The 24432-nt window shown below is 56.1% G+C and overlaps 1 protein-coding gene across 2 annotated transcripts in view; it reads right to left on the reverse strand.

Annotated features, from left to right (window-relative positions):
- Positions 1 to 24432, reverse strand: part of DOCK1 (dedicator of cytokinesis 1) — a 288665-nt gene that overhangs the window by 26606 nt on the left and 237627 nt on the right. For both annotated transcript variants that reach the window (XM_059661723.1, XM_059661724.1), the window contains exons 30-38: positions 22218 to 22296; positions 21300 to 21400; positions 20036 to 20094; positions 17272 to 17420; positions 9266 to 9351; positions 8907 to 9063; positions 8251 to 8291; positions 6776 to 6866; positions 4979 to 5098 (exon numbers count right to left, since the gene is read on the reverse strand). In XM_059661723.1, coding sequence (XP_059517706.1) covers positions 4979 to 5098; positions 6776 to 6866; positions 8251 to 8291; positions 8907 to 9063; positions 9266 to 9351; positions 17272 to 17420; positions 20036 to 20094; positions 21300 to 21400; positions 22218 to 22296 — 883 coding nt within the window. The remainder of the gene's footprint in view (positions 1 to 4978; positions 5099 to 6775; positions 6867 to 8250; positions 8292 to 8906; positions 9064 to 9265; positions 9352 to 17271; positions 17421 to 20035; positions 20095 to 21299; positions 21401 to 22217; positions 22297 to 24432) is intronic.

Raw genomic sequence — 24432 nt, forward strand, 5'->3', positions numbered from 1 at the left:
TGGTCTTTTCCTCAGTTCCTGCTCATGATGACTGTGAGTTTGAGCTGCTATAAAAAACACCACAGACGGCGGCTTCCCCAGCACAATTCCTTGCTCATGGTTCTGGAGCCGGAATCCGAGATCAAGGTGCGGGCGATTCGGTTCAGTGAGGACTCTCCCCCTGCCATGCAGACAGCTGCCTCCTCGCTGGGCATCCCGTGGCCCTGAGCTCGCTCTCTTCCTCCTGTATCGGCACTGATCCTTCAGGGGCCTGTCCTAGTCATGACCCTGTCTGGACAGAGTTCCTCCCAAAGGTCCGACCTCCTGACACCCTCACCTGGTGGCTGGGGCTGCAACATCTGAATTGGGGTGGGCTGGGGTGATGCAAACATTCAGCCCTAACACGGACCACGGGGGGCACTTGCAGCTGCCCCAACCCTCCTGCTGGGACGGTGTGAAAGGTAAGTCTACTGAGAACACAGGCTGCCAAGCCCCACACCTGGCATTCACCAGGCACCGCCAAGCCACACACCTGGCACACCTTGGGCACTGCCAAGCCCCACACCTGGCATTCCCCGGGCACCGATCCCTCACCTGCCGGCCAGTCATTGCCTTTTCTTAGCCCAGTGGTCGGCAAATTCATTAGTCAACAGAGCCAAATATCAACAGTACAACGATTGAAATTTCTTTTGAGAGCCAAATTTTCTAAACTTAAACTATATAGGTAGGTACACTATTATTAACTTAATTAGGGTCCTCCTAAGGCTTAGGAAGAGCCACACTCAAGGGGCCAAAGAGCCGCATGTGGCTCTCGAGCCGCAGTTTGCCGACTACAGCCTTAGCAGAATGACCCCACCCAGGGCTTTACTTACTACTGAGTCACCCAACGGATTAAAATACGTTTCACACAGCCACGGCCTAAAGAAACCATCTGCTGTTTTTGCTGAGAAAAGAGCTATTCTGATAAGAGTTGCATTTTAGCACTTGGACAGACAAAATGAAAACAGGCCCGGAGTGGAAAAAGATTGCGGGGAAGAAAGCGTTGGCCAAGTGCTTCCCACGGAGGACACACTTGCTCCTCCCAGCACCGCCCCCCGCCCGCCCCGCCTCCTTCCTGCTCAGGTGTCCAAGTCGCGGGCATCCCGCCCATCTCTTCACCGGCTGGCAGATCTTCTCGGTCCTCCCGGGCCCCAGCCGCATCTCCAGGGGCGAGCGCCCCTCCTTGCCATGCTTCCTCCAGGCGCCTGCGTGTTTCCGTTGTCCTTGAAACGATACCCTCACCTGCGCTCTCTCTCCGGGCTTCACTTTTCTGCAAACTCCCTCACCCCTCAGCTGCCCAGAGCCTGAGGGCTGCCCGTTCCCTGCCTAACGTGCTCTTGCCCTAAATGACGGATGAGATGCTTTAGACACATATCAAAGCCATTGTGTTTAAAGCAAGTCTTTTTAAAAAATATATTTTTATGGATTTCAGAGAGGAAGGGGGAAGGGCAGAGAGAGACAGGAACATCAGTGATGAGAGAGAATCACGGATCAGCTGCCTCCTGCACGCCCCCCACTGGGGATGGAGCCTGAAACCTGGGCCTGTGCCCTGACCGGGAATCGAACTGTGACCCCCTGGTTCACCGGTCGATGATCAACCACTGAGCCACACTGGCCAGGCAAAAGCATATGTGTCTTGAATAAATATCTTATCCAACTCCTCCTGAGGTTTCCCGGTTGTGTTTTCTGTCAGATTTTCTATACGCACACCCACCCTCCACCCAGCCTCGGCGAAAGGGTTCCGCATGGAGGAGATCTCCACCCGCCTTTGGGGAGGGCGGGGCACTCCCTTTTCCAACGTGAAAACCTCGAGGAACAGTCTGAGCCAGAGAGAACCCAGGTCAGTACGATCCCCACGTAGTTTATCTCGGTGAGGAAATCGCGTCAACTTGTGCGACTGAATGGCCGGCCTGGCTCGAAGGGCTCTGGGCTCTGCGGCTCCCATCTCCACGCACAACCCTATTTTCTGGTGTGAAATCCTTAATCCGTCGGGAGCATTCTTGACATTGTGCGTTCACTGGCCACCGCGTGTGGGGAGCGGTGAGGGTGCTGACTCTGAAGACGGGTTTTCTCATGCTTCCGTGGTAAATGGTTGCTTTTCACAGGAGGGGATCATGACGGATGCTCAGGCCAAGTCCCGGGTGATGGAATAGGTCCTGGAGAGTATCAGGATTTTTCTAAAACGTAGGCAATGCTGGCATGAACCGCAGAGAGGGTGTCATTACATTTGTACCTGCAACTCCTCTTAGTCACCACCGTGGTTTTCAAGGGTGAAACTCACAGGATGAGGACACTCCACCCCCAATTCTTAGAAAAGAAGGCCAAGCATTTCACCAAAAACAGAAACTGGCTCCCAAGCCCCTATTTTTGGTTCACGAGATGACGCAAGATGCCTCGTTCCTCGACTTGGGCACGAGGCGAAGTGCGGCTGTCAGGGCGAGGCTATTTTAAGAGGGGAAAACAGAGCTGGGGTCGGAAATAGTCACGGCTGCCCACGTCACGTGGGCTGCCAAGCAAGCGCCCCTCTGCGGCCGCTGCCCGCGGGCTGCCAAGCAGACGCCCCTCTGCGGCCGCTGCCCGCGGGCTGCCAAGCAGACGCCCCTCTGCGGCCGCTGCCCGTGGGCTGCCAAGCAGACGCCCCTCTGCGGCCACTGCCCGGGGCTCCGGGTTCCGAGGGGGCCTCGTGGTGGTGAGCGCGGGGCGGTGAGCGCGGGCCCTCCTGACCGCCGTCTCCTGCTGCAGGCCTATTCTGGACTCCTCCTCCGCAGAGAAGCCGGTCATGGTCAGTGGCGCCGGTGTGAAAGGCTTTATTGGAAATTACTAGGCGTCCACCGAGCACAATGAGACAGGCAATTCAGAGCGTGTCTGGGAGGAGCGCACGCCCGCCGTGATTACACCCGACAGGAGGCATTCGGGGGACGCTGGCGCGGCGGCGACAGCACAATAGGAAAGGGCTGGGAGCGACTGTCAGCCCAGGAAGGAAGAACCGAAAAAGAATGAAAGGGGACAGAGATGGAAATGACATTTTACGGAGAGGGAGAAAAAGTAAAAAACAAAACAGAAACAGGGGCTGAGCTGAGGGACACTGAAAACTTTTTAAAACGGGGGGAAAGGCACAAAAATAAAAGAATGATTTTACGTGGAAGAAATACAGGAAGATAACCACGTAATTCAAAAGCCGGAGGAGTGTCCGATATAAAGAAACAGACCATCCTCTGGGCTGCTGCTTTTGGAGCACAAGCTAGAGAAAAAAAACTTTTAAATAAATACATCGTTTACTGACCTCAGAGAGGAAGGGAGAGGGAGCGGGAGACAGAGACATCCATGATGAGAGAGGCACTGACTGGCAGCCTCCTGCACAATCGGGGATCAAGCCCGCAACCCCGGCACGTGCCCTGACCGGGAATCAAACCTTAATCCTCCCGGTTCAGAGGTCGACGCTCAACTACTGAGCCACTGCGGCCGGGCAAGCAAGAAACACTGCTAGCACCCGACCCAGCTTCCTGCCGGAACTGTGGGCGTCTCTGCAGCCACCACGCTGTCCACGGCCACGCCACGCCCACGGGCTGCCCGAGCGCCTGCTCCCGGTCTTTGCAGGCAGATCCCGCCTGGGCCTGTGAGCCCCCTCTCCCCTGGGAAGCTGCGTACGTTTAAGACAGTGAGAGCAGCTCTGGGTGTGCCGTCTCCCCCACCGAGGACAGAGTGAGGGCTCCTCAATTCCGCAGGTGAGCCTGTGTCCATGAGCCCGAGCCATCCTTTGCCCGTTCGTTTCCACGTCTCAGTTTTGTGACCCCAGCAGCGGTTGGTCTCACGTTGAACTGTGGCATCGTTCCCTTACTGAATAGATGGCTTTAAAGAATTGCAATTTCCCCCTAAAATCAAATCGAGCCGAAGTCCTGGGATTTGAACACTCCTGCGCCGCAGAAGTGACGCCGAACGCAGGCCGGATGGAGACTGTCTGCAGTTCCCTCCGCGTCTGTCCCCGTCTGTCCCCGGCGCGGGAAGGCCCTGCCTGCGTGCCGGTCCCGGCTCACACCGGGGACTCCTGCGATCGCTCTGAACGAGGACGGCTATTTCTAACAGGCACGCAGGAGTCGGGGCAGGAAAAGCCGGATTGTTCTTGCAAGAATCTGTGTTTGTCTAACCCAGTGGTCAGCAAACCACGGCTCGCGAGCCACATGTGGCTCTTTGGCCCCTTGAGTGTGGCTCTTCCACAAAATACCACGTGCGGGCGCGCACGTACAGTGCGATTGAAACTTCGTGGCCCATGCGCAGAAGTCGGTTTTCGGCCTGGGCGAGTCTATTTTGAAGAAGTGGCGTTAGAAGAAGTGGGGGGTGTCGGGTGGTCGGGCCACGGGAGATGCGGCGCAGGCGGCCGCGGGATACACAGCGCGCGGGAGGTTCGCGTGATTCATGCACGAGTTGGGAGAGCCAGTGAGCCGGCAGTCTCATTGTGCAGTGGTTAGTGCTAGTCGCGCCCTCAAATTGCGCGCGGGTGACAAAAGTACCTACTCGAAGCATAAAGTTACCTGTATTTTTCCAACCAGCTGCAAATCCTACAGGTATTTTTGTCATCAATTTAAGAATTGTAATTATTTTGTGTTGGTGGCTTTATTATTATACAATGAGGACGTGTTTAGCAAAGGCCAGCTTAGGAGTACCCTAATTAAGTTAATAACAATGTACCTACCTATACAGTTTAAGTTTAAAAAATTTGGCTCTCAAAAGAAATTCCAAACGTCGTACTGTTGATATTTGGCTCCGGTGACTAATGAGTTTGCCGACCACTGGTCTAACCTACAGCCTCTGCAACAAAACCCTCCAACCCACAACTTGTACCAAATGCCGGGTCCACAAGCACGCAGCTCAGAGGTGTGCACGTGGCACGGGCAAGTGCATGCGAACAGGTGCACGGCAGGTGCACGCAGGGGCCCTGGGGAGCAGCGCCGCACGGCCTCACCTTGCCCTTGTCGAAGTAGTGGATGATCTCCTGGTACAGCTGCTCCTTCAGCTGCCCCTGCGTCGTCGCCTGGTACCCGTCCCGCTGGGTGAGGTGGGCCACGCACACGTCCTCCGACCACTGAGGAGGAAGCAGTGTGTGAGTCCTGCCACCGGGACAGGGCATGGCCAGGCCTCGCTGCCCACCCTCGGGCAGAAAACGCAGGGAGCTCAGCATTCAGAGCCCTCATGTGGCAGCAATGCCGGGACGCTTGGTGCTGCTGTCACCAGGCTGCTGGGCCTGGAAATGAGGCAGCGCCCGGTGCAGAGGCCCTGAGGAGGCAAAGTGGGCTGGAGTCCAAAGGAGAGAAACTGGCAGGTCTGGAAACACAGAACTGGTAGCTGACGGTGCCCTGTCACACCTGGAAGAACAGGGATGGACTCTGAGCCCTGTCACACCTGGGATGGACAGGGATGGACTCTGAGCCCTGTCACACCTGGAAAGAACAGGGATGGACTCTGAGCCCGGTCACACCTGGAAAGAACAGGGATGGACTCTGAGCCCTGTCACACCTGGGATGGACTGGGATGAGCTATGAGCCTGGTCACACCTGGGATGGACTGGGATGAGCTATGAGCCTGGTCACACCTGAGATGGACTGGGATGAGCTATGAGCCTGGTCACACCTGGGATGGACTGGGATGGACTCTGAGCCTGGTCACATCTGGGATGGACTGGGATGGACTCTGAGCCTGGTCACATCTGGGATGGACTGGGATGGACTCTGAGCCTGGTCACATCTGGGATGGACTGGGATGGACTCTGAGCCTGGTCACATCTGGGATGGACTGGGATGGACTCTGAGCCTGGTCACACCTGGAAAGAACAGGGATGGACTCTGAGCCCTGTCACACCTGGGATGGGCTGGGATGAGCTGAGCCTGGTCACACCTGGGATGGACTGGGATGAGCTATAAGCCTGGTCACACCTGGGATGGATTGGGATGGACTCTGAGCCTGGTCACACCTGGGAAGGACTGGGATGAGCTATGAGCCTGGTCACACCTGGGATGAACTTGGATGGACTCTGAGCCCGGTCACACCTGGGATGGACAGGGATGGACTCTGAGCCCTGTCACACCTGGGATGGACTGGGATGGACTATGAGACTGGTCACACCTGGGATGGACTGGGATGAGCTATGAGCCTGGTCACACCTGGGATGGACTGGGATGGACTCTGAGCCTGGTCACACCTGGGAAGGACTGGGATGAGCTATGAGCCTGGTCACACCTGGGATGGACTGGGATGCTTTTCTATGTTTAAAAAAGTGAGGCTATAGCTAGAAAATGCTCTGATGATTTGCTCATGCTCTAAAATGTGAACCTGGAGGTGGTGTGGGATCCCCTGACCCGGGCCTGGGACTCTGCCGGCGTCGGTAAGGGTGTGCCTCGCCCCTCCTGTGGCTCCTCCAGCCCCGACCTGCCTCCTCGCGGACGCCCTTCCCCACCGTAGCTGCGCCTGGTTGCGTGACGAGGCCCTGCGGGGTCTCTACCTGCCAGCTGACAGCCAGTGATGGGCGTTTCGTGTTTACGACGCTGAGTGACAACTTGCTGTGACACCCTGTCAAATCTGCCTCCACTGGGGCCAACCTACCGTCCAGGCATTTCCGGAATGTCTCGGTTGCTGCCACTGCATGTAGCCAACACCACAGAAGGAGTCTTACCGTGTGGTTTCCTGACACGGCCCCGAGAAGCAGCTGGACGCGACGCGAGCACCGGCGGCGACAGGGCCGCGGCGAGCGCGGCGGTTCCCTTACCTTCAGCAGCTTCGCGTGGAGCAGCAGGGTGTACGCCGCCTCCGTGTAGTTGTCACACTCCTTGTGCAGGTCGCACAGTTTGTACAGGTACCTGAGGCGAGAAAACACAGGCGCGTTCTTGCAATGTCACCGGATGGTTTGCGTCAGTGACGGCGAGAGACACATCTTCCTCCAGCAATAAATCGAGCTGTGCTTTCTTTACACAGCGCTCTCCGCCCGCCATGCCGACGGCACATTTGCTGGAGGGAGCACTAACCCCCACAGGGTCACAGGCAACCGTTACTGTTTCAAACCCACGTCCTCTCTTTTCGGGACAGAACTGGAGACGAAACAGGGAGGTAGACGGTACTTCAGGCGCTCCCAGGTTTCTCATTCCTTCCACCTTTCTGAGTTGTCTCCGTCCGTGTGAAACGAGACGACGCAGTGCTTGACTGATTTTCTTACGTGACGATGGAATCCATAGGCCCCCCAAACCCATAAAAACACAAACCGGTAAGAAAAAGGACTCGGGGGGTGACGGTGACTATGATCCAAAGAAGGTCCTGCCATACAGAAATCAATGTGAAGCGACCGACAGTTTTGGAAAAAAGGAACTTGGTTGTTTTCCCCAAAGTGTATTATTATAGTCGTGTGGCACTTTTTTTTAAAAGGAGAAAAAAAAGAGAAAAAGTAAAAATCCAAAGTTGGAAAACCATGGGGGGTGAAATAAACCCATCGTTAAACACCAGTGCCCGTGGAGTGCGACCCTAATGGGGGTCTTGCTGAGGGTGTGACGCTGGCCCCTACAAGGAGGCGGGCGATGGGAAAAACCCAGCAGAAAGTACAAAACACAAGGCGATGGGGTCAGAATAAGAATGGACTGAAACCTCTCATGTTGCCTGTTTCCGATAAAGTTAACCCATTGTGCGCCGTAAGCACCTGTAGAAGTAAGCGGTGGACCTTCCCCACACACTACACACGACTATAGAAAAAAATGTTTCCCTAAGTGGCAGCCCTGACCAACTTTAAAGTCATTTTCTGTGAGAATTTGCAGCTGAAACTATTTAAGAACACCCGAATGGTGAGTTCTATATTTATTTTTATACTATTCATTGCAAATTGATTTTTTTAAATTAAATTCAAGATATCTTGGCATATGGGATGGTTTTCATTTAGGCCGCGTGGCAATTAACGGGTTAAAACTGGCCTTTTCATTTGATCTGTGGCCAAGAAGTACCAACCCCAGTGAAATAATCATCTATGTCTTTGCTTCTGAGCTGGCTAAGTATGACGCCCCCCCTCCCCCCAATCTCCGCACAGGCCTGGACGGCTGCACACAGGCCCCAAACACATATGGGTGCTCCCCAAATCCGATCTCTAGGCTTCACGACTCCCAAACGATGAACCCGTGGTTCTTCAACATTTCCTGGCGTGGGTGTGACCCGCACAATTGTAACAGATACGTAGAGGGCGCGACACACACGGCACCTACATACCTGATATACATTTCTTCTCTTTCAATTTCTTTGTAGAAATTCTGAAAAATCGAAGCACAGCGCCTTTAAGAAACCTGTTCTAGAAAGGGTGTGACATGCACAATGAAATTTCACGGTTCCTCAACGTGTGTCCAGCACAGCCGCATGGGCCCAGTGCTCTGCACTAAGGCCACAGGGTCACACGTGATGCAAAACCAACGTGCACACGCCTTCCCTTTTTATGGGGGGGGGGGGGGCGAGGAGGGGCAGTCCTAATGATCGCAGTTCCTACACTTTGCATCCTATTCAATCCTCTACTTCACGACTGAGGCGGATGCTCAGAGTTTAGAATTCCGGTCGGAACCACCGTGGAGGGGCCTCGAGGAGAGGAACCGCGTCGGTACAATAACCGCGAGTCGGCCACTCTCGGACGGGCCTGCTCGGCGAGACGGCACAGAGGAGCGAGGCCACACAACAGAGTTCCCGACCGGGAGGTGCAGACTGCGGGGCTATCAGGCGACAGGGGAAAGGCCACTCAACCCCAAACGTGCATTTTCTCTGCGGGAACCACCGTGGCTATACAGGCCCGGAGACGGCGGCGCAGGCTTGTCTGCCGGGGAAGCCGGGGGCCAGAGGTCACCGGGACCTGGGGAACCCGGGGTGGGGGGCTCGCTCACCAGCACGTTGACGGTGCAGCTCATGCGGTTCTCCTTGCTCTCGTCATGCATGATGGTCCTGTAGTCCAGCAGCCGCTCCATCAGGCGCACCACCAGCCGCACGAACGTCTCGCCCGTCTTCGCCAGGTACTTGTGCTTCCGGCAGTGCTCCAGGAGGCTGCGGGGAGCCGCCCGTGTTCACCCGTGTTCACCCGTGTTCACGCGGCCTGAACCCCGCGGGGGTGCCGTGCGGGGTGCAGGACTTCCCATCGCGGACCCCGGGCATCACTGCTGGGCTGCAGAGCTCACTGTGGGCTCGCCGCCTCCCCCGGCTCCGCCCGCAGCACCCACCGCGCCCCGTCCCGCGGAGCAGCGCTCACATCTTGTCGAAGAGCACTTTGTACTGCTCGTCCCCGCGGCCACCTTCCACCTCGTGGTCCAGCTTGGTGATGATCTCGTTTTCGAACTGTAATTACACAGAGAGCGCGTCTAGCGGGCAGCGGGGCGGGCGTCGAATCCTGTGACGGATGCCAACAGCGCGTGCATCCACCACGTCGGCATCTGCTCATCAGTGAGGGGTCACCCTCAGAGGGCCCCCCACGCCTCGAAGCCGGATTTCACTTCAGAGTCGCTGTCCCCCAGCCCCCGGAGACTGCTGACGGTCCCGTCACCGGAGACCCCTCCGTTACCTTCCCCGGTTAATGGGGTCTAAACGTGCGGATCCTGAGAGCAGGAACAGGAGCCAAAGAAGGGCAACTGGAGGGAAAATTTACAGTGTGACATGAGGACGTGAGACCACGTCTCGAACTTCATTGTGAGGAATAAGAAACATCTAAAAGAGCTCTGTGGCTCCCGGAGAAGGACGGATGGAGGAGGACAGATGGCGTTTGCTCCCCAGGAATCTGAACACATCAGGGCCCCGATGGAGCCCCGGGGAACTCCTCCCTCTGGTTGAAAGAACGTTGTAAGACAAAGAGAGGCACTGTCGCCGGAGACACACCCACACGCCTCCCGAAGCCTGGGTGGGGCGTGCAGAGACCATGGTGCGAGGAATGGTCACAACCCCTGCCTGGCCCTTGGACCCGCGCTTGGGGAAACGGATCTGTGAGGTGCGAGTCTGTAAATGTTTTCAAGGCTCCATGACCCCCCGTAGCTGATCGAACTGGAAATACAACCTTGACAATGACACACGTGTCCCCATCCTGGCTGCCCAGCCCCCTCTCCCTGGCAGAATTCAGAGCCCCCTGAGGACTGGGATTCCGGCCAGGTGACCACCACATGTAGGGGTCCTGAGGTCAGCCATAGACCCTGGCCAGGCAGGCATGAGGGGCAGGAGGGCCTGAAGGAAACACGGCTGAGTTCGGGCGCCGGAGGCAAGCACACCATGGACTGCATGTATGTAAGGGTCGCTGGGTCCCATGAACATATCTGCTCAGACACTGCGTCTCCAGGCAACCACCCCAGCCTCCCCCTTATTATCAGGATCCCACGGAGTTTAAGCTGCGGGAGACGAAGACGTTCCTTCTCTCTTGGTCACGGCTGTGTCCCCAACACCTAGGACAGCACCTGGCGTGGGTGACGCTGAGAGGACCACACGTGATGTGCATGTGACGTGCACGTAAATTCGTGGATAGAGTGTGTGCTGCATGCAGCCAGGGGGGGCTCACTCTGTCAGTAGAGGGTTTGGCTGGCAGGCTGCTAAGACACGCCTGCTCTCTTGGCCATGCAAGCCACGCGTGAACACATGTGTCCGAGTGCTTGTCACAGGTCCTGCCCTGGGGACTCTGGGCGTGGCAGGTGCAGTGGCTATTGCCTGTGGCTCCCCATGGAGCAGAGGGCAGGGGTCTGGGCAGCCCCAGGAGCAACCTGGATGCAGTCCCACCCACTGCACATGAAACGGAGCTGCCCACAGGCCCACAGAGAAGCACTGGTTCCCGCTCAACCTCAAGCGCTCGGCAACCTCGTGAGAGCCCGGGCCTCGGCGAATCCCCACAATCCCCCTTGATCTTCTCCCCCGACAAGCGCGCCCCCCCACCCCATTTTTGGTTCTGTTTAGCATCAGCAGAGCAGGGACGGGAGCAACACAGGAGCGAGGGATTTATCGAAGGAGAAAGGGTGACCTGCTTTTCATTTCCACCTGCAGCCTCATGCGATGGCTTTTATTGTAAGTAGCAGCCTCTGGATAACCCGCGACCCCTCTGCTCTTCACAGGGGCGCGTTCTGCAAAGGGCGGGTCCTGCGGGCTCCGTGCGGGAGGTGGCGCTCCCAGCGGGGCTGATGCTTCAGGAGAAATCACGGAGATACAAAATGAGACTCCGTGTCATGAAAACGCACGAGTCAATCCCACCCGTGTGGCATGAGCACCCAACACGGAAGGCAGCGGGGTCGCAGAAAAACACGCGTGACCCTCACGCAGGCAAACGCACATGAGCATTCCAGACAACTCGTCCTATCTCATCAGACGGCACTGAACTGGGAGTCTTCCTACTGGACACGACATGTTTTCCCTGCTCCCGTGTAAACCGAGCTGCCACCAGGGAGGACAGCAGGGGAGCCCAGCTCTGATCAGACTGAGACTGAGGAGGCTAATGTCTTCCAAAAAGAGCCCGTGAATGATACGTAAATCAGACACCCCGCTGAGCCTCGTTTGACAAACCCCCGGTCTACACCAAGCCATCCGCACCACCTGGCAACCCCGTGCTGTCCGTCGGCAAGGACTCAACCCACAGACCCGCAGCGAGCATCGGGGAGTTTTCCAGAAGGTGCTAGAAGCCACTGGCTGGAGACAGGTCCTGGGGAGGGTTGTAATGGGCACGAAGTGAAGCTGCCCGACGGAAGGGGAGAGAGTGCGTGTAGGCAGAGCAGAGCTGGCTGCGTACGTCGCGTGGATATCCCCGGACTGGACCTGCCTGCTGCTGGGTCATCTGCAGCAGGTCCCCACGGGCTGAGGAAATCAGCGAGTTTATTTACTGCTGGAAAGGGGGCGGGAGCTCCCTTGTGTGATAAGTGAAATCAGTCTACGCATTTTCCTCTCTTTCTGAATAGTCAATATCATACAAAAATACCCACAGCGGCCTGGCTGGCGTGGCTCAGGGGTTGAGCGTCCACCTAGGAACGAGGAGGTCACAGTTCGATTCCCATCAGGGCACATGCCGGGGTTGCTGGCTTGATCCCCAGTGTGGGGGCGTGCAGGAGGCAGCTGATCCATGATTCTCTCTCATAATTGATGTTTCTCTCTCTCTCCCCCCCGCTTCTGCTCTGAAATCAGTTTTTAAAAATTTTTAAAAATACCCACAGGGGCCTGGCTAGTGTGGCTCAGTGGTTGATCTTCAACCTATGAACCAGGAGGTCACAGTTCGATTCCCGGTCAGGGCACATGCCCAGGTTGTGGGCTCGATCCCCAGCAGGGGACGTGCACGAGGCAGCCGATCCATGATTCTCTCTCATCATGGATGTTTCTCTCTCCCTCCCTCCCTCTCTCCGAAATAAAAATAATAATAAAAATACCCACAGGGCATCGGACTGAAACTACTGCACAGAGCACCCTGTGCGTCCGAGCCAGCTGCCGTCCGAGAACATGGAGCGGAAGAGGCCACGTGCGGCAGGGCTTTTGGAAGGTGCGGTCACACTGAACGTGGAGGAGCGGGGCTGCCTGCAGGGGTGCGGACATCGTTGTTAATTAAGTTAACGTGGAAAGGAAGCCTTGCTCAGTGCCTCGGCTCACCTGGGGTTACCGGCCCGACGTAAGCGGTCCTGGGGCGCAGGGTCTCCGCCGGGGATAAGCCAAAGCCCCTTCCATCTGGATTAGAAGCAGGTCCGTGTTTTGAGTGAAGGCTGTTATCTGGCTGTAAGCGTGTGACGTGTACGAAAGGCCTACGTGCACCTATAAACGGATGCAGCCAGGCCTGCACTTGGCAGCCACCTGCCTGGGATATGTGCGAGCAAGTTGGGCAACTGGGCCGGGCAGGGGAGGTCTGCCTAATGCTTGCCGAGCGGATGCGGCACCTAGAGGCTGCCCAGAGCCGGGGCAGCTGGTCTGGGAACATGCCGGGCGCCTGCGGCAGGTGACCCTGAGCGGCGGCGGCACTGACGCTGCCCAGCGCGCTCTGCTTCCTCCTGGTCTTCAAAACGCTCATGAGCTACCGGACACGGGGCCGAGGCCCAGGCCCCCCTGGCAGCAGGGGGCGTCCAGGAGTCCAGGAATCGGAGTCCCGGCTTCTGCCCCTGCAGGCGGGACCAAGCCCGTCCCGGGAGAGGGCAGGACCACACCCCTGGCCGTGGCAGGGACAGGAGGGGTGGGCGGGAGGAACCACCGAGCCGTGTCTGCGTGGAAAACGTGGCCCGAGAGAAGCAATGGGCGTTGCTGGGCTGAGGGCAGCTGCTCGCCACCAACCTGGGTGCGGGCTCGCGTGGTGACACCCACGGAGCATCGATTCCCGCAGCCTGTCACTCCGCTCAGACACACTCATGTTTTCCTGTGTCCTGCAGTCCTTGCTTAACCGCTCGTAAACTTAATGACACACTTAATTAGCCTTTGGCGCTCCACATCCCACACTCGAACATCTCCACGTCCTTCCGTGTCCAACGAGCAGGCGGCTCGCTGGCCTGGAAGCTTCTGTGAAATACTCAGGAGGCCAGAGGCTCTGAGGCCCCAAACCCAGCGGCCTGGCCGGGCCCGGGCTGCCGGCTGCTCACCTGGCAGCATCTCAGGCAGGTGCGTGACCGGATCCTGCAGTGACAGCCCACGCCGGGAATACGCCCCACAGGGAGTCCCATCCGATTTGGTTAAAGAAGATGCTGGGAGTTTGGGCACCTGTGGACTGGAGGGCTTTTAAGAACAGAATTTAACGGGATTAGAACTCTTGGAGTGTAGGGTAAGGGTTTCCATGATCTCGCCAACCGCTTCGGGTCTGTGCTTTAATGAAATAGCAACCTAATCTTGTCCGTGTTTCCCCTTTATGCATCCAAAACGACAGACTCAGGTATGACTCTGAAACTGAAATCAAAATACAGCAACCAGCACAATCCCAACGAACTGGAGAATAAACACGATAAAATCGCCACCAAATGCGTTCACATACCTCTTCCAGAGCAAAAGGCACCGGCTTCCCCATCAAGTAGCAAAAGCTATCCACACCCACTCGGGTCATTCGACTACTTGCTTCTGGTTACCGGCGCGGGCGCGGGCCGGCACTCACACGGCAACGCGGGCACAGTGCGGGCACCGAGACCACTCATGTGCGGAGGCCTTGCCGCCACCGGGAGTTTCCGGAAGTCCTGGCGCACTTTCCGGACCCGCGCGGAGATGGCCGGACCAGCTCCGTGACCGGGAATCTTATTTTGCTGTGCAGCCCTTTCCGGTCCCTTTTTATTAATGGCCTGGAGCCCCCACGGTCATTTGCAGCCACGCTCAGCTGTGAGTTCTGCATTTTCCAAAGACGTAACAAATGAGACTCTTTGAGGAGGTGCCAGGAGAGGAGAAGTGTGCTTCTCACAGGAAGCAGAACCCGGTGAGTCTGAGACGGGAAGGGGTACTCACTGGGGGGCAGGGGACTCAGGGAGGTGGGGCGAGGGGAGCCACGGGGCCCCATGGCCTGGCAGGTCTGCATGAAGGATCTAAGCGCTGCTAAGACTCGGACGCCCAAAGCTCTCAGGCTGGCTGAGCAGATGCTGAAAGCTCACACGGAGAATCTCTCCTTTGAAAAAGAAAAAATCAATATCCCCCAAAGTTCTAGTTTAAGTGTAAACAGCCCCTCTGGGCCCAGGGGACGGTGAGCACAATCGCTGTTTTCTCTGCAAAAGAAGAGACCAGAGAACGTGTCCGCTGGGACTCGGGGACAGGAGAGGAGAGGGGCACGGGCCGCCTGTAAGAACAGGGGGCACCAGGTCAGACCGAGTGTCGGAAGCTCTCAAGGAGAATGGAAGAGGCAGAGAAGACTTTTGCTGCGTGGAGACGCAGGACAGAGGGGCGCATGCACGGGACAGAGACATCACCGTGGCCCCAGGAACAGGGCAGACAATGGAGGGGGGCTGTCGTCCCTGTGGTCAGTGAGGGCAGGCAGGGGTCACCCCGGAGTGGACACCAAGCTGAGGTTCTCGGAGGCACTCTCGTCTCCCTGCTGCCTGGGCACCCACAACGCAGGCGCAACGCGGACAGGGAAAGAGGGTGAGTCAGCCCAGTGAGAACCTGGCGGTGGGAGCGCCGACCAGGCCGCAGAGAAGCCCAGCAGCACCCACCCTCTGGAATGTCCCCCTCGGGACCCCGGGACGCAGCATGCGTGTGCTCGCTGCACGTTTATTCGAAGAGACCGCCTGCACGCAGCCTACATGCCCAGCCAAGGGGATGAAGAGGAGGTTGGCTGAGGCATTTCACGAAAGGTCCCGCCAGCGCGTTAGCAGCACGGTGAGCGGCTGTCTTTGGTATGTTGTCCGACAAAAAGAACGAGAGAACGTGGACAATGCTGACAACATTGCAGTTACATTGGCACAAAGGCAGGGGGTGGGCAGAGGGACCAACACAGCTGTCCTTCCACAGCAGACTCTCCATTCTGACCAATAAGTGAACGTGAGGAAACCATCCTCACCCCTGGGGGGAGAGAGAGAAAGGGAGGGAGGGAGGAAAGAGGGAGGGAGGGAGGGAGCGAGGGAGGGAGCGAAGGAGGGAGGGAGGAAGGAAAGAGGAAGGAGGGAGCGAGGGAGGGAAGGTGGGTTTTATGGGTTTGATTTTACTTCTCACAACACCCCTTTCGAGTACATTTATGTTTACACCCATTTTGCAGCTCTGTATTGGAGACTTAGTGGCTTGTTCAAAGCCCGGGCGGTACCGCCTAAGCTGGGAACCTCGGTCCACCTGACTTCTATTCTAAACTCAACTCCGACGCGGAGCCGAGGGCCCTCTAGCTCTGCGCCTTGCTTTCATTCCAGGGAGCAGCACGGCTGTTCTTCATGGCTACCCCCACCTGCAGGCAACCGCGGTGACGAATGGCCAGGGAACTGTGCCCGCAAACTGCAAAGCTCCATCGAGTAGGGCGTGCAGGCGGGGAAGGAAACCCCGGTAAATCCTCGCTCCCACCACAGCCATGCCAGCGCGAGGGGAGGCTCATTTCCCTTCAATGTAGGAATTTTTCTCAAAATTCCTTAAAATCGACGTGAAGTCACTGTTCCCTCCCTTGAAATGCCGCCATGTTTAACCAAAGGGCTTCCACACAGAGGACGCCCTCTCGCCTGGATCCTTGTCTTGGCTTCTGCAAAGCATCACGGCCAAACCACCCACCCAGTAGCGAACGCGCCACTGCGTGTCCGAGCACATGCGTGTGTGTCTGAGCACGCCACTGCGTGTCTGAGCACATGTGTATGTGTCTGAGCGCGCCACTGCGTGTCTGAGCACATGTGTGTGACTGAGCACGCCACTGCGTGTCTGAGCACATGTGTGTGACTGAGCACGCCACTACGTGTCTGAGCACATGCGTGTGTGACTGAGCACGCCACTGCATGTCTGAGCACGTGCATGTGTCTGAGCACGCCACTGTGTGAGCACATGTGTGGGTGCCCACCCGTGACAACGTAGGCCCCTTACGGGCTTCCATGGGACCCAGGAGCAGGTGCTGCTACTTCTCAAGGGCCAATGGCTCGGGCTGTCCTTCCTGCCGACCCTGCGTGCTCGGGGCCCCTCACACACGCTTTCATCCAGGAACTCACATCCGCGCCGCCGCCCGGCTCAGGGACCCCGTTAGGAGAAGGAAAGCCGGGCCTTCGGACTTTAACGGGTGGGGAACGTCCGGCCCTCGCAATCGCTTGGTCTGGCCCTGCCAGGGCGCGAGGGGCGTTAGTGGAATGTTTGACCGCAGTGGAGCAGGCTAGTTTTACGTGGATGATTGTGTGCGGCCGCGGACGAGGTTATAAACGTCCAAACACGAGACAGTCCCCGCACAGCTGAGAGCGGGGCGGCCCGGCAGCAGGAAGTCCTGGGAGGGCCCTCCCGCGTGTGGGGAAGCAGGGCCTCCAGGGAGCGCCATGGACGCCAGAGCCACCCACAAGTCTTTCTCAAGGTTTTCTGACTCGCCCTCCCACCCCCACCCACCCCCATGCACACTCACCCACACACACACCCCCCACACACCCCCACCCCCACCCCACCACCACCCACCCCCACGCACACTCACCCCCCCACACACACCCATGCACACACACGCGCACACACACATGCACATACACAAACACACACCCACACACACCCCACACCCCAGCCACGCCCACACCAAAAACCCACACACACCCCCCACACCCACACCCCCAGCCACACCCACACCCCCCCACACACACACACCCCCGCACACACACACACACACCCATACACACACGTGCGCGCGCACACACACACCCTTACCATCTGGAAGGTGCGCGTGGAGTGGAACTCACACTGCATCATGTCGAAGAAGATGGGGATGGTGGCCTTGCGCAGCTCCGTCTCAGGGATCAGCGTCATCTCCAACATGGGGCCAACCATTTCCGGAATGAACTTTATCTTGTGCTGACCTGGAGTAAAGACACCCATTCGTGAGAAAAGCCTGTAAAAAAGGATTCTGGAATGGGCGTCAGTGGACACAAGGACACAGGCCACGCGATGTGGGTGCCAGGGACGTGAGAATGAACGGCATCCATGTCATCTGGGGGCATCATGGACGCGCCCAGCCTTGCGAGGGAGAAGTGGACGGTGTCCTGATGGTTGTAACTGAAGCCACTAAAATATCCAATACGAAGTCTGTAGCCCTGAATTCTGTTAAAGGAGACCAACACCGTTTCACAAGTACACGATGTGAGCCCACAGCTACAGGAGGCGAGCAGCTCATGGGTCCCCAGCCTTGCACGGAGCGGGGCTGGAGACACAACACCCGCATCTCAATTTGTGGACAGTGAGTACGGGGTGAGGCGAGGGCGTCTGAGCAGATGGTCCGGTCCTCTCTAGCTCTGGCTTCTTATAAAGAGGACGTGTCCACCCGGCTGGGGTGGCTCAGTGGTTGAGCACCGACCTAGGAACCAGGAGGTCATGGTTCGATTCCCGGTCAGGGCACATTTCCGGGGTTGCGGGCTCGATCCCCAGTAGAGGGTATGCAGAAGGCAGCCCATCAATGACCCTCTCTCATCATTGATGTTTCTGTCACTCTCTCCCTTTCCCTTCCTCTCTGGTATCAGTAAAAAACAAACAAACAAATATATATATATAAAGTTCTACCCTCTTTAGTGTCACAAATCTTGAAATATTTTCATTTCACCCCATTATAATTTATGTCATTTCATTTCCAACATATGCTAGAAGAATGCGCAGGAATTAAACGCTTGAATTATTTGAGGCATTTTGTGTTATTAACACCAGCAATTTATCCAGTTAATCAGCCTTGATAGTAATTTTACACGCTCAGAAAATAGAATCGATAGTCTAAAGAACTTAGTTTCGTTGATAACTCCGCTATTTGATACTGATTTCTAGAAAGAGAATCATTAAATAAATCTGGCTCTTATACATAACTTATACCTAACATGCTACATAATCCTCCTCTTAGTCTAACTTAACATATTTCTAACATTTGAATGGGGTGGACACAGTCACAAACTATAGGCGTTGATGAGGAATCCGAATATAATAAAAATCTGAGGTTCTGCTTTTACCGAATAATTAATATTGTGACTAAGGCCAGACTCAGGGGATTCTCATCACTTCCCAGACGCTCCGTGCTTCTGAAAGGCGTGTAACAGCTGCGAGCCATTCTCTTAAAAACGCCATTATCCCCAGTCTCTCCGGTGACACTTTTCTCGTGTTTCGCCCAAAAATGTCAGAGCCGATGTTTCAGAAAACAGTTGACAGTGACAGTGAGTTGTTCATCAACCACAACCTGAGTGTCACGGAGTGCGGAGCGCTCTGCTGGTCACGGTGGCTTTGACGCTCCCGGCTGGAGGGACAGGCGCTGACAAGTGGCTGTGGGCGCCGGGGTGGAAAAATACGCTACAGGGCGCGGCGCCTCAACTTGGAGACACCCTGGCTCTGAATACGGGGGGCTGGCCGGGGCCAGCGCCGAGCTCCGTGGCCAGGGCTCTGCCAGGACTTAACCGTCCAGAAGGAAGGCCCTCGAGGTGGGCAAAGTGGGGGCTGGTAGGGGCTGGGAAGACAAAGGCAAAAGGGGGTAACGGGGGGGGGGGGGCTCTGCAATCCTATCAACAAGAAAAAACAAACAAAAAAACACCAATAAAACATACTCTCGCCCTAACCGGTTTGGCTCAGTGGATAGAGCGTCGGCCTGCAGACTGAGGGGTCCCAGGTTCGATTCCGGTCAAGGGCATGGACCTTGGTTGCGGGCACATCCCCAGTAGCGGGTGTGCAGGAGGCAGCTGATCGATGTTTCTCTCTCATCGATGTTTCTAACTCTCTATCCCTCTCCCTTCCTCTCTGTAAAAAATCAATAAAATAGATTTAAAACAAACAAACAAAAAATCAAACAACAACAACAACAAAAAAACATACTCTCAACAACCAATAGGCCAAAGAAGAAATCAAAAGGGAAATGAGAAAACATCAGAGACAAAAGACAATGAGAACACAACATACCCCAACTTACGTGAGCAGCCAAAGCAGTACCAAGAGGGAAGTGAATAGTAATACCCGCCTACATCGATTCCTTACCTTCAACACGCATGTCCCTATTGCTCTGATGGCGTGAGCATCTGAGCTGCCACCACTTGGTGGCAGTGGACCTAAAACCGGGGTCGGGTTTGGAGTGGGGACTAGACCCTTGGGAAGGCAGAGTCGATGACACGGAGCCCATCTGATGGCACGTGTAACAGTAGGATGAGCTATGTGCTTGGATGCGTGAGGCGGTGGGGGAATGTTCCTGACGCCCAGGGCTGAGCTGTGGACACCTGACACGGGGGTGCTTTCCTGACGCTTCTATCTGCCCCGCCCACCAGATTCTCCTCCTTTCACTTGGTCTCCCAGCTCTCACTTCCTGAAAAGAGTTCTGGCAACGAACAGCCATTTTTCCCCAAGGAGCAGAAGCCACGACATTTGTACATGTCCCAACGCTGACGAACAGGGCCAATGCCGCCTCCCACCTCGGACGGGAGACGGTCCCCTGATGGCGGAGACCGCGGCGACTCACCGAGGTTGTACCACATGTCCCTGATCTCGAAGCCGATCTGTCTCCTCATGTCTCCATATCTGAAAGGCAGGAACGGGAAAAGCGCCCGGTCACTCTCAGGTGAGAATCAGACCCGGTTATTTGTACGTGCGACCCAGTCTTCCATCACTGAGACGCATCAAGAGAAAACCATGCTCCTCCCTTTGCCACAAGGGGATGGAAGGAGCTGGGAACCACACGTACTCATCACCACACACTACCTCCCCCCATCCCGGCCCCACCGTGGGCCTTGGGGGAGGTGATGAGAGAATGTCACTGTGTCACTGTCTTCACTCTCCAGGGGCAGGTGAGAGAGCCCAGCTCCTTGGCCCAAGAGGGGGCGGGGGTGTTTTTGTGCCTGTTGTTAGCATCAGGGCCTGCAGACGCTAGTGACCTCCTACGCCCCCCGAGAACAGTGAGCCCTGGAGTCTACACTCAGAACAGGGCCGCCTCCTCCAATGCCCTCCTCATTCCCCCCGCCCCCCCTTCTTCATCAGGTTCAGTGAAAGGAAGGGCTTGGCACCTCCTACTCTCAACAGATATTCCCCCAAGTTTTTGTTTACCAGGAAAACAAATGCTAATTTTCTTCCCCGTGGGCGGGGAGGGGTGTAAGTTTCCAGAGTAAACAAACAGAATCCTGAGGCTGCAGAAGATGAGCCTTTATGAGCTGGTGAGCAATTTACCTTTCCCTTTATTGCCCGAGGAAAAGGCTGATCACGTTAAACGTAATAACTGGTGGAATTAGCTATAGCTTTTGGTTTCCCAGACGCTCGTCCTCCTCCTGTCAGCTGACGGGCCGGGCCCTCTGAGTGCAGGCCACTGGTGTGGCTGGGCAGTCACAGGGGAGTCAAAACCCCAGCCCGCGGCCACCTGAGGGTGAGGCCTCCGTGCCCGACACCCCTGCCCATCCCGTGCAGCAGGAGAGGGCGGCTGGTGCAGGCCAGTCCCGGATGGAGAATCTGAATGTGACGCCTCAGCTCCTCCCTAGAGGGACAGGCTGGTCCCCCGGGGACATTACCTTCCAGCCCAGCTCCACGACCCGCCCCCCGCCCCCCCGCCGGCTGTGCTGCGTTTTCCTGGACTCAAGCCTCTGGCGGCACAGGGCTTGGCGGGAAGACACACACTCACAGAATCCGAGGACGGCTGAGCCGCGGTCATCACCGAGACCCCCTCTGAACCCCTCACCGCAGTGAGTGGCCTGGGGGTGGCAAGGCCTGGGATCATCGGCCTGCCCGGGCGGACTCACTTGTTCAGGATCTTGGCTCTCTTGGCGCTTGAGAAGTTCTCCAGCTGCAGGGACTCCTGGGTGAGGAACGCGACCGCCAGGTGGAAGTAGTTGTTCCAGAGCTGGAAGCGACGGGGGCAGAGGGTTAGCGGCTCAGCCGCTGCCGGCCACGCGGGCACCTCGTCTGCCCAGCGCCCGAGGGCAGTGGCTCTCAGCCTTGGCTGCACATGAGAATCACCTGGAAATCGTTTTAAAATCCTGATTTCCGGGCCCCATCCTCCAGAAATTCTGTTTCTTTGTTACTAATGTTGTGGCATCACCCCATAACAAAGAAACAGAATTTCCGGAGGATGAGGCCCGGAAATCAGGATTTTAAAAAGATTCCCAGGTGATTCTCATGTGCAGCCAAGGTTGAGAACCGCTGCCCTAGGGAACGTTTCAAACCATGGGCCCTCTCCCCAGCTGCCAGCTGGCCGCCCCGGGTGGGGCTCCGGGCTGAGCGTGGGCTCAGTCCACAGCACGTGCTCCGACGCCCGCTCTGCCACACACGTAGGGCAATCTCTCTCCTGGGTTTTGTGCCTGGGTTTCACGCTGAGCTCAGGGGTGCAAAGCCACTTGCCAGCCTCCCACCATCACCTTAGAGGCTCTGAGAAAACCCTGGCAGCCACACTCCCGAGACCCTGTGGCCTCCCTGCCGCGTCCCTCCTTGTCCCTGATCCAGTACTTGCTCTTTGCCATTGTTAAACGGAGCAAATACCCAGAAGGCACAACGTTCAAGCCTGGGTTCCAACAGGACACATTGTAACCACCATGTCCACACCTTGGACGGGCGACCCATTAAGTGTGCGGATTAGAAAGAAAAGATGGCGCTCAGAGGAGCAATTTGCGGTAACAGGGCTTCCCGACCAAGGTCATGTCCGCCTGCCTTTCTTCTCTCACCTGCAGCTCGAAGTTGGCTTGATCCAGGAATTTTTTGTTCAGCATATCTGCATACTGATTAATCGCTCGCAGGAAGACTCTGAAAGATCAAGAGGAAATTACATAATTACACACTCCACTCTGGCCCCTCCGTGGGGATGGCATTTCAATTAGACCCCATCCGAGGCTGTCGGGAGGTGAGCTCTCCAGGTCCTGGGGAAGGTGGCGAGGTTTTGCCCATGAAAAACCCAGACAATTACACGCAGACTTAATCGGGGGACATTAGCGCCTGCAAGATAAGAGAAACAGACGGAAATAACGGTGTCTGAATGTAACATACGAAAAGCATCACCGGAAAACCCACTTTCAAAAAGGCGCAAATGAAGCCCTTTGCAAGTCGCAGCGTCTAAACGTTACATCTTACACTGGTCTTGGCTCGGCGGGCTTCGCAAAGTTAAGCTCTGACAACGCTGTACCCCCTGGCGTGGCAGTACGTCTAATTTCAGTATCATTTGTGCTATAATTCAAATGCTAATCTTGGTCACTGTTTACTTGTTTAAGTAAAAATTTTTAAAAACCTTTAATAGCGACGAAAGTGCTTTAACAAGAACTGTCGCCGGGACGCTGACTGATGAATGATGATGTACCATTTTCAGCACCCAGAGCAAAACGTCGCATCCTCCCACGCCCTCACTTCTGTTTTTATGATGAAATATGCAATGTGGTCTCTCGTACATGACTGAACCAAGCCCTTCACCAGCTTGTTCATTTAGATTTTCTTTATTTTTTTTAAATCTGTTTTTGTGTTGTTTTTTTTCAGAGAGGGGAAGGGTCAGGGAGAGAGAGGGTAGAATGATGAAGAGAATCATCGACCGGCTGCCTCCTTGCACGCCCTACGCTGGGGATCGAGCCAGAAACCTGGGCATGTGCCCCGACCAGGAATCGAGCCCTGACCTCCGTGTTCATGGGTCAATGCTCAGCCACCGAGCCACGCGGGCCGGGCTGGATTGGTTTATTACCCTTGAAAGTGTTGATGATAACAAAGCTCCCTCCGGATACAGCTTTTTAAGTGGCCCCTCTCTTTGCCCACAGTCAGGATGCAGGAGGAATGCGCATGAGGGGACAGATACTAAAGCAACCTAACCAGGCAAAGAGAAACCTCAACAGGGGATTCCTTAGGTAAGAATCTCCACCAGCTGCTGTCGTTTGTGAGTTAGTCCTGATACGTGTCAAACTGGGAAAATAAGCAGGGAACGCATTAGAAGCTTGTGTACAACCTGCTTCCCGTCACAGGGAACATGAAGATGATCACAAGCAGCCACACGACCGCAGCAGGCTGCCTGCTCTTCAAGAGGAAGGCTCAGACTTGGCTCAGCACAGCTCAAGATCCAGCCTTCCTGCTGGGAGCCTATGAGAGCGGGGGTGGCGGGGGAAGGGATGCGAGTGGCCGGGCTCTGTCTGTGCTGAGCACAGTTGGAGGTGTGTTCAAAGACAGGGAAGCCCCCTAGACTGTTCCCAAATGGTCCTGTCTGCTGACTCACCCTCGTGCCCGCCAGGCCAAGTCAGCATCTGACAGATTGCATGTGCTCTCTAGGCGTTAGTCACAGGAATTAACAAATGGGTGAATGGATAGATGGATGGATGGATGAGGGATGGATGGATGGATGAATGGATGAGGGATGGATGAATAGATGGATGGATGAATAGATGGATGAATGGATGAATAAATGGATGGATAGATAGGTAGGTAGATGGATGAATGGATAAGGGATAGATGAGCTGGCCCAGAAGATCAGGCCTGAAATCAGAGGGCTCAGAGAGGCTAGAATATTTGGTAGCCTTTTGCTCTCCCTGGAGTCCTTGCATTTCGAGTAGGTTTTCCATTGTGAGGTTCTGCTCTTTTGAGGTTCTTGTTAACCGAACTTCTCATTAAACACTTGGCACTTACGGCTGAGCACAGTCCCCAGGCTCCTCCCCACCCCCAGAGCTAGTCCCCTGAAGGCAGAAACCTTGTCTTTGTCCATCAGAGCCCCCCAGCATCCAAAGAACCCTCACCACCGTGCGAGTCCTGAAAGGTTCTGACTAGGGAACCTTTGCTCGATCACCACACCACCACCTCCCAGCATTGGGGGACCAGGAGCTCCCGCCTGCCAAACAAGGAAAGCAGCAGGCCCGGCCCGCGCCTGCACTGGTGGAGAGAGCCCACCCTGTGGCCTCGAGCTCGCTTCATTCTCTG

This window comes from Myotis daubentonii, chromosome 13 (assembly GCF_963259705.1).
Source record: "Myotis daubentonii chromosome 13, mMyoDau2.1, whole genome shotgun sequence".
NCBI classification, from domain to species: domain Eukaryota; kingdom Metazoa; phylum Chordata; class Mammalia; order Chiroptera; family Vespertilionidae; genus Myotis; species Myotis daubentonii.